This window comes from Marmota marmota, unplaced genomic scaffold (genome assembly GCF_001458135.2).
Source record: "Marmota marmota marmota unplaced genomic scaffold, marMar, whole genome shotgun sequence".
Taxonomy (NCBI): Eukaryota; Metazoa; Chordata; class Mammalia; order Rodentia; family Sciuridae; genus Marmota; species Marmota marmota.
Window position 1 is genome coordinate 10805071 of NW_025999869.1, and position 9504 is coordinate 10814574.

The following is a 9504-nucleotide window of genomic DNA, read 5'->3' on the forward strand; positions in this document are numbered from 1 at the left end:
TAAAAAAAAAAAAAAAAAAAAAAAATCAATAAATGGGCAAAAGAATAGAAACTTCTTAAAAGAAGAAACACAAATGGCCAACGAATAAATTAAAAAATTACCAACATCTCAAGCTATCAAGGAAATGAAAATCAAAACAAAACTAAGTGCAGTGCAATAGTGCACACCTGTAGCCATTGGGGCTTGGAAAGATGAGCCAAGAGGATGGCAAATTCAAAGCCACACTCAGCAACTTAGCAAGGGCCTCACCAAAAACAAAACCTACACTAAGATTTCATCTTGCTCCAGTAAAAATGACAACGATTAAGAATACAAACAATAACAAATATTAGCAAGGGTGTGGGGAAAAAGGTATGCCTGTATACTGTTGGTGGGACTGCAGATTAGTACAAGATTCTGGAAAGCTGTATGGAAATTTCTCAAAAAACTAGGATTGAACCTCCACATGACCAAGCTATCCCATTCCCTGGTATTTCCCCAAAAGTTCTGAAATTGGCAACCTACAGTAATACAGCCACCTCAATGTTTATAGCAGCACAATTTTTAAGAGCTAAATTATGGAATCACCTAATGTGCCTGTTAAAAGATGAACAGATTAAAGAATTGTGATGTATACATACAAAGGAGTTCTACTCAGCCATTTAATGGTAAACACATGAAAATGGAGAATAACATGCTAAGTGAAGTAAGCCCAACTCAAACTCCAAGGTCAAATGTTTTCACATATGTGGAAGCTGGAGTAAAAGGGGGAGAGAAGAATGGGACAACACAAAGATAAAGGAAAGATCAGCAATGAAGGAGGAGATCCAGGGCTGGGGTCCTAGCTCAGTGGTAAAGCTCTTGCACATGTGAATGACTAAGTTCGATCCTCGGCACAGCACTACATTAAAAATAAAATAAATAAATAAAGGTATTGTGTCTATCTACAACTAAAAAAGTAAAAAATAAGTAAAAGAAAGTCTAGTATAGAAAGGAGAGGGGAGGGAGGAAAGATGAGAAAAGGGGAGGATTATAAATGAAACCAAATTCCATGCATTTATAAGTTTGTCAGTATGAACCCAGCTACCATGTATAACTACAAAGCTCTAAAAAAACAAAACAAACACCAGTTTGTCACTCTAAACATATCTGCCATACTGTACAAAGTCTTAGGTATATGAAATGCAACCACTTCAGGTGATCAGGTATATAGACACTAAAAAATTCTTGAAATATTAAGTACATATAAATAAATACAGAGCTAGTACTCATGCTATCTAATCAAATGATATCATATTGTATAGATATTGGGAGATGAATGGCTCTTTCCAAATGGTTCAACAGAATACTCTGGGGCAGTGATTTCTCAAAAAGTAAAGTGAAATATCATAAATATCTGAAAGGAGTTAAGAAATTTAGTATCTTAATACTTTAAGTAATTTTTAAATTTGGCAAATTTTCACAATGAATTTTTAATTAATTCTCCCAGTGTTCCTACAGAAGTGGACCTTTACCTACGCACCCCTGGAATTTAATAAACTAAGATCTCATGACTACTTACATAGGTCTGACTCTATTGTCACCCTATTATTGTACCACACATAGTATTCTTAATAGGAATCATTAGGAGCTGCTTCTGTAACATCAACTGTAAGTGTCCTTGTGAACCAGTGAATTTTACTGCTACAGGTTTTGAGAGAGCAACAAGTGGGTGCCAAGATCTTGTACCATTTTTAATTGAGGAAAACATGAAATGCCATTTTTCATTTCTTTACTAAACTTTAAAAACAAAGTAAGCTGTATATATACACAAATAAATACATGTATAAAATAAACGTATTGCAGGTATACAAAGCAATTGGTAACAGGTACTCAGCAGTTTGGGATACATGGGAAGATTGGTAAAGTTTTGATAGATGGGCTACTTAAACCTTGGTCTCAAAGTGAGTTGAAAACAATACATTACATTTTGGAAACAAAAATGCTTCATTAATAAAAACAGCCATATCCTATATTCTTTCTCACATCTATAACATATTGATACAGGGATTAGCAGTCTTCCAATCCTCAGTGCTGCCTATATTCTGCGCATGGATAAATGTTAAGGTGCCTAAAACGGAATGGAGGGGAGGATGAGGGGATGCCAGGGATAGATCTTCGAAACATCACTAATCACTTTCCATCATGCAAAATGCAGGGGTTCAAAGCCCTAGACCATAAAACCACCAGCCATGCCTCAGTTTTCCCTTCTGTAAAATGAGGGAATAACAATCTCAAAACATTAACGAATGCGAAGCGCGCGGCCTGAAGTGCCTGTACAAAGCAAGAGTTCAGAGTTGTCACAGCCAACACTGATGTTTCTGAAAAGCTATCTTCCCCTCTTCTTTCTCAAAGCTATGAACTTGAAAGATCAAGGAACACAAACAAAAGATGAAGAATAAAGAATCAAAACAGAAATAACTGCAAGCCCCGCCTCCTGGTCCCCAGGAGGGGAGGACAGAAAACTCGAAAATAAAACCTCCACCTCGGAGCTTCCTGCCGCAGCGGCTGGGAAAGCGGACAGTGACTGCTGCGCGCAGAAGTAAACAAATCTGGCTGCGTCCCCAGCGGCTCCGCGACTAGGGAGGAGGCTCCGGAGCGTCTCCAGTCAGAGGCTGCGAATCTGAAGGGCAGCAACTAGAAAACTACCCGAGCCCCCGGAGGCAGCAGTACTCTTTGCCGACCAGGTTCCCACAGAAGACTCCAGTACCACTCACCTCCACCAGCCGGCAGCTCCCGGGAACGAAGTGAATGGAGAGCTCTTTCTCCCGTCCTACCATGCCCGCCGTCTTCGCGCCGCCGCCGGAGCGGCCGCCACCTCCCCTACCCCTAACTACCTCGGGCAGCAGCGCAGCCGTCCTCGGCCCGCCTCCCCTAGGCCAAGGCCGACCCCGCTCGCGGCTTCCGACTTCCGCCGCCATGGTCGCGCCTGTTGATTGGCCACGCTCCGCGGACGCTCCAAAAAGGGGGCGGGCCCGTGCAGGACGCTCCCAGCCCACGCGCCAAATCTTAAAGCGACACACAAAACAAAGACTCTGACCTAAGCAGTGAATGCAAGTCCCCCCACCCCCGCCCCCGAAATTGTTCTATTTTCTCTTTCCACTTATTTTTTCTTCTTAACTGGGCAGGGATAGAATTAAATCGCCTAGAATTTCAGGTCTGCAGGACTTGTACAGTACATCAAAATCAACAACATGCAACATATACAATAGAATAAAACATTTAAAGTCCGGCGAGGCAACGAAAGGACATAGCTCTAGGGCATAAAGCGTGGTCTTTAAGAGATTCAGTAAAAGACTGGAATAAAAAGTGCAAGCATCTGAGTTATTAACATCTCAGGAATCATTTGTTTTTCTAGAATCCTGAAAAAAATAGTTGTGAAATTTCAAAAATTAATTTTGCACCAATTTTAAAATAAGGTGTGGGAGACGAGATGAATCATCTGGGTATCTCTTCAAAACATATCCATATCCATAGTAATTAAAACTGGTAATGAAAATTGGTAATAGATCCTGGACTTGACTTCTCAGTATCTTTAACAGGAGTCAAGGCCAATGTTTAAGAAGCATCGGCTTAGAGTGCCTCGCTAGCCTCTGGGAACCAAGCCTTGGTGGGGAAAGCAGATTGAAGAAGGATGGGGAGGGCGAAGCTGGGCGTTTTCCCACCTGTATCGCTTTTTAAAAGTAAGTCAGTGCTTGTCCCGCAAGCACAAGGCCCTGGATTCAATCCCCAGCACCACCACCAAAAATAAATAAATAAATAAATAAATAAATCAGCAGAAACAACAGCACAAACGATTGAGACTGACCAAGCATTTAACTGAATTCCCTTCCAGTTCTAAATCTCAAAAGACCCCTGTCAGCCAAGCCTCTGAAATTTACGCCGGGAAGGCGTGTGTTGGGGGCGGGGGAATCCGACACAGAGCACGAAGGGTTCTAGGATTCTTCCACTTTTAACTGAACCGTGAACCTTGTGAGTGTGCAAGTCCATACACCGGAATGAAAGATTTAAAAGTTGCCCACAAACGTGACCATGGCTTGGATTTCCCTAAAAAGGTCTTATTTTTAAGATCCCTCTGGTTTATTGTAGAACTAAAGATCAAACACCCTAAGAAAGTTTTTCTACCTCAGAGACCCGTGACTTTCCTTCCTCCCAACCTCCCAAATAACTCACTTCCTTATTCACGTAAACACAAAAGTTTTTGTGGAACAGTAACCAAAGGCAGCTTGAGATTCTTCACCCTCCCCCCACTGCTTTTTTAAATCCAGACAGTTTAGTGCTTGTGAATTCATGAATTTAGCATTATTTAGGAAATTCTAGTGCGGATTGCCCAGGCACTAAACAAGCATAATCAGGAGATGATAAAACTGCTGAGGAAAGAACTGACTCAAGATCCTCTTCTTCATTATCTTTCCTTAAAAGTGGGAGTTTTGTTTAAAGTTGTTAGTTTTAATGTGTGATGCAATCTAATCTTCCTCGAGGAGGGAAAAACTGGGTCCATCTAGGAGATTTCAAGAGTTTACATATGTAATTGGCATTTTAATTCTCAGAGCCTACTTGAGTGAGGAACAAAGTACTTCTCTGTATTTAAGAATCTGGTTTGATGTTTGCCAGGTAAAAGCTGGGTATAGGGCCTGTGGATGTAGCCCAGTGGTAGTGCAAGTGCTTGAGCCCAAGACCCTGAGCTCAATCCCTTGTACTGATGGGGGAAGGGAAAACTAGATACAGTTCTAGGGACATATATTCGGGTACCATTTCTAATCATTTCCTTTAATGATAGGTTGTGTGTGCATTAACTATCCTTTTACAGACAATATGCAACTTCACAGGGAGGCCAAACCCAAAGGGAATGGCCTAAAACTAAAAGTTAAATGTTAGCAGATTCAAGTCACACAAAAGCTAATGCATGAATAAAATCCTTGTTTACATAGAACCTTTACTTATCATTACATTTAATTTGGCATATGAAACTGCTGTTATGTTTTGCATTTATTTTTGTCAATTAATGTTAGCTGAGGGCTCCATAACCAGGTTTCCTGGGTCAGTAACTCAGTGTCCTAAGGTTATGCTTTAAGGAAATGAATGACGCCAGTTTCTATTTTCTTTACATACCCATTCTGCTTGTACCAGGCGTTCACCGAAATGCTTTTAAACACACTCTTAATTTCTTTCATTGCTAACTCTTACCTGTTCCATGTCCTCCGGCATTTCAGGCATGATTCCAAAATTATTTCGGGAAAACAATCGGAATAGGTCTCAGCAACTGCCTTCTCGGGCTGGCTCTTTGTTTCCTCCGCCTTCAGAAAGAGTAGGCACGCTCAAAACGTGAGGCGCAGCTTCACTAGACCTTTTATATTAGCATTTTGATTTCAATCCCGGAACCTCGTGCAGTTTTCCACAAAGCAGTAAGCTGGCAGCTGATTCCCCGTGGTAGTTTCCAAAATACCCAATGAGAAGTTTCATGTTTCATTGCCAGACAAACTAGAATCCATTATCAAAACCATATGGCAGAAACAGCTATTAAAAAGAAAAAAAAACCCTACAACTTCCTGTCCAGGCTTGATGAAATTTTCTCTCCTAGAAGGAAAGCATAAGCAAGCTTTTGGAAAGCACAGTCCCAGTAAATGATTCCTTTCCTAAAATAGGTTATACCGTCATATCTTACTGTAACAATGTGTTTTGTAAAATTCTCCAAAGCTTTTCCCCGCAGTGATTTTTAATTAATTATTTCAAGGGATAATAAAAAGCACTGGTGGTAACAGCACACGGATGTGTGAGTGCAGCAGGTTATTTCCATTAACATTCTTTGGCCCTCTCTCTTATTATTTAAGAAAATGGTAGGTGAAGTGGCCTTAAATCTAGCCAAGCATTAAGGAGTTCTAGCCAGAAATTCCCAAACTTGAGTGCACCACAAAACCTATACAACAAAATCATTCTCCAGAAGTTAAGCAAAATAATTATATTGTAAAAGTTAAGTTTTGAACAACTGTTTTGGATTATGGCTCTGTGCCAATTTAAAAAGCAACCAAAATTGCCATTTTAACTGGGCTTGAAAAAAATTACTTAAGTCTTTATATTCTGCTCATTTAGAATTTACAGCACATGGCAAACTCTAGGAGGCATTCAGAGTGTCTACATCATAAACTTTTGTTGTTTACATTTTTAAAAATTTTTAAATTCTTATTTAAAAAAAATTTTAAATTTAGTTTTTTAGTTGTAGATGGACACATTATCTTTATTTTATTTGTTTATTTGTATGTGGTGCTGAAGCCAGATTTAAAGTTAGGTAGTCAGTGTAGTTAGGTAAATCAGGTCTAATATGGAGTAAGATCTAAAATGGAGGCTATGTTGAGAATGAATTCAGGGAAATGCAGGACAACTCATGGAATGTTAATGAAGTCCAGGAAAAAGCCCAAGGCCAGAGCCCATCTCAAAGAAGTGTTAATGAACAGCCCCCAGCAAACATGAAGATAACCCATCCCAAAGAAGTGTTAATGAGCAGCCCCCAGCAAACTTAAAGGTAGCCCATCCCAAAGAAGTGTTAATGAACAGCCCCCAGCAAACTTAAAGATAGCCCATCCCAAAGAAGTGTTAATGAACAGCCCCCAGCAAACTTGAAGGTGCTGACTCAGAAGTCCTTCCTGACCAGATTACTTCTTTGGCCCACCTGTGTCCCACCCCTTGGGCCTTCCCACCTACATTCCATCACTGAAAGAAACTATAAAATGGAGAGACAACCGCACTTCCACGGATTCCATCTCTTGGGTCCCCTTCTTCCTCCTGGAGAAGTCTTTTCTGCTGTCCTTTAATAAACTTCTATTTTCTACTCTGCCCTTGCCTGGGTGTGCTTCTCTGGTGTTATGGGGAAGCAAGGACTCGTCGCCGGTCAACAGCGGTAACAGTGCTAGGTAAGTGCTCCACCACTGAGCTACAACCCCAGCCCCTAGTGTTTATATTTAAATATGTATCTTAAAAATTAACTTTGCCAAGGTACAAAGGCTAACCTATCAAGCTTAGAAGAAAATATAGGGGACTATCTTCATATATATATATATATATATATATGAATATCTTTTCTTTTTCCTGTTTCTTTTTTTTTTGGTGGTGATGCTGGGGATCAAATCCAGGGCCTCTCAATATAAGCCATGTCCCCAGTCCTTGTGTGCTTGTCTTATGTCAATTTAAGTCTCAGGTCTAACTGAAAAAGCCTAAAATGTAGAGTCAAAATTTTTCCTTTCATATTAGTGTTTTTAATTTTATCTATTCCATTAGGTGAGAAACAGTATCTCAATATGGTTTTAATTTGAAATTCCTAGATGTTGAGCCTCTTTTTCTGTGTTTGTTTGCTATTCTAATATCTTCCTTAGTGAAGTGTCTTCTGTACATTTTAAAAATTGTTTTTTTCAAATTATTGAGTTGAAAGAATTATTTAAATATTTCTGAATATAAATTTGTATTGGAATTGCTTTTCCTTAGTCTGTAGTTTATTCATTCATTTTCTTTTAATTTAATTAAATTAATTAATTTTGGTACTGGGGATTGAACCCAGAGTTGCTGTACCACTGAGCTACATCCCCAGTCCATTTTATTCTTTGAGACAGGTTCTCTCTAAATTGCTGAGGTTCTTGCTAAGTTTCTTAGGCTGGCCATGCAATCCATAAATATGTTGTATATATATGCATATATATTTAATACACGTTTTTTAAAAAGCATATACATGTATTTAAGTACAAATTTTACATGGTACAGACACTTTGGTAAGGATTGAAATGAGTAGAACGCCTTTGATGAAGAAGCTGGAGAGAATGACCTGCTAAATTCTGATGAATCTTCTTTGCCAGTTAAAGAAGCTTCCCTAAGCCCATGGAAACAGCTTTGCCATGCTTGGTGATAGCATCATACAGCCTGTCCTAAGGGGATTAACTTAATTTTGATTGCCTTTTCCTTCTACAAGATATTACACTAGTCTATTACATCGATGACATTATATGAAATGTTAGTGAGGAATGAACGAGAAATAGGAAGAAGTTTAGAATAAGAGAAAGCACTGCAAGAAGTCCCAACTATCTATCGCACAAGCTACTCTATTGGTCAGAGCCTTGAAGATTGTAGGCAAGCACTCTACCCTGAGCTATATTCCTAGCCGCCTTCTAAAAATCTAACAAAATTTGACTGGTGACTTGGATGACTTTTGATTTAAAGGACTATTCAGTGAGCTGAACTCAAGTAACCTTTGTAACAAGGTAGATGTCTCAATATCCAGCTCCATCCACATTTAGGAACCCAGACTTCCTTGAGTCCCCACCCTATTTTAAGGGATGTTTATGTTAAAGGATATTGTAGATACATAGGGCGTGAGTTGTGCCAGATATGCACTGGTTTCCCATGTCCAGTGTAATGATTAATTTTATGTGTAAACCTGAAAGGATCATGGGGTGCCCAGATATATGGCTAAACATTGTTTCTGGGTGTGTCTGTGTTTCCAGACGAGATTAACACTTGAATTGCTGGATTGAGTAAAGCAGATTCTAAATAAGGTCCAAATAGAAAAGCAGAGGAGGAGAGAATTCATCCCTTCTACCTGTTTGAATTTGCAGCATTGGACTTTTTCTGCCCTTAGATGGAGATTTGCACCATCTTCTCTTCTGGTTCCTAAGCCCTTGAACTTGGACTGAATTGTGTCTGTCTTTTGGGCCTGCAGCCTAAAAATAGCTGATTATGGGTCTTCTCAGTATTCAAAATCATATGAGCCAATTCTTCATAATAAATTACCTTTTCTTTTTATTTCCCACTGGTTCTGTTTCTTTAGAAACCCCTGACTAATATGGATTTTGGTATTTAGAGTGGTTCAAAAGGAACAGAATGTTAAGAATAAATTTTCTGAATTGCTTTTCAGGGATTCTGTAGTTGGCACTCTCATTAAACTTAATAGCCCTCTTTCCAGATGGAATATGTATATAGATGTAATAATCCTCTTTCCAGTAATAAAGACAGTCCATAGCATGGTTTGGCAATAGAGATACATAAAATATTTTCATTGGGTACTCCTAATCAACCACTTATAAAAGGCAAGGAGCTAGGTGACTATTTCAAATGTTTTAGAAAACTGTTGGGTAAAATGAGGTAGACTGATTGTTCCTAATATCACTTGATAAAGTGATGCAAACAAAGGATGAGTTCAGGAATTCCAGTTTTTAGCTCAAGTGACCAAACATGATCTACAAGTGTTTGTGTGCCCTTATGGAGACTTAATCTAGCGTCACTGCACAGCTCAGGCTGATGAAAATTAAACACAGAATCTCATCTTCCCACTGGCTGACTTGCAGCTGAAGTTGAAATCCCAACTTTTCAGGATGTCTATTATTAAACTGAGGGCACCGATTGGGAAAGAATGGAATCCTTTAAGTTGTGATAACACATGAAAAGACCTCCATGAAACTGGAAATACAAGAACAACTAAATTCTGGTAAGTCTTCTTTGCCAGTA

At 39.3% G+C, this 9504-nt stretch overlaps 1 protein-coding gene across 3 annotated transcripts in view; it reads right to left on the reverse strand.

Moving 5' to 3' along the window:
* Nucleotides 1-5468, reverse strand: part of Mat2b (methionine adenosyltransferase 2B) — a 16415-nt gene extending 10947 nt beyond the window's left edge. Inside the window, exon 1 of one of the 3 annotated variants that reach the window (XM_015492642.2) lies at nt 5206-5468. In XM_015492642.2, the coding sequence (XP_015348128.1) occupies nt 5206-5235 (30 nt within the window). In that variant the 5' untranslated portion in view covers nt 5236-5468. Of the gene's footprint in view, nt 1-2735; nt 2939-5205 lie in introns of those variants that run through there. The other 2 variants (XM_015492641.2, XM_048815992.1) reach the window with 2 other exon arrangements.
* Between the last annotated feature and the right edge of the window lie 4036 nt (nt 5469-9504).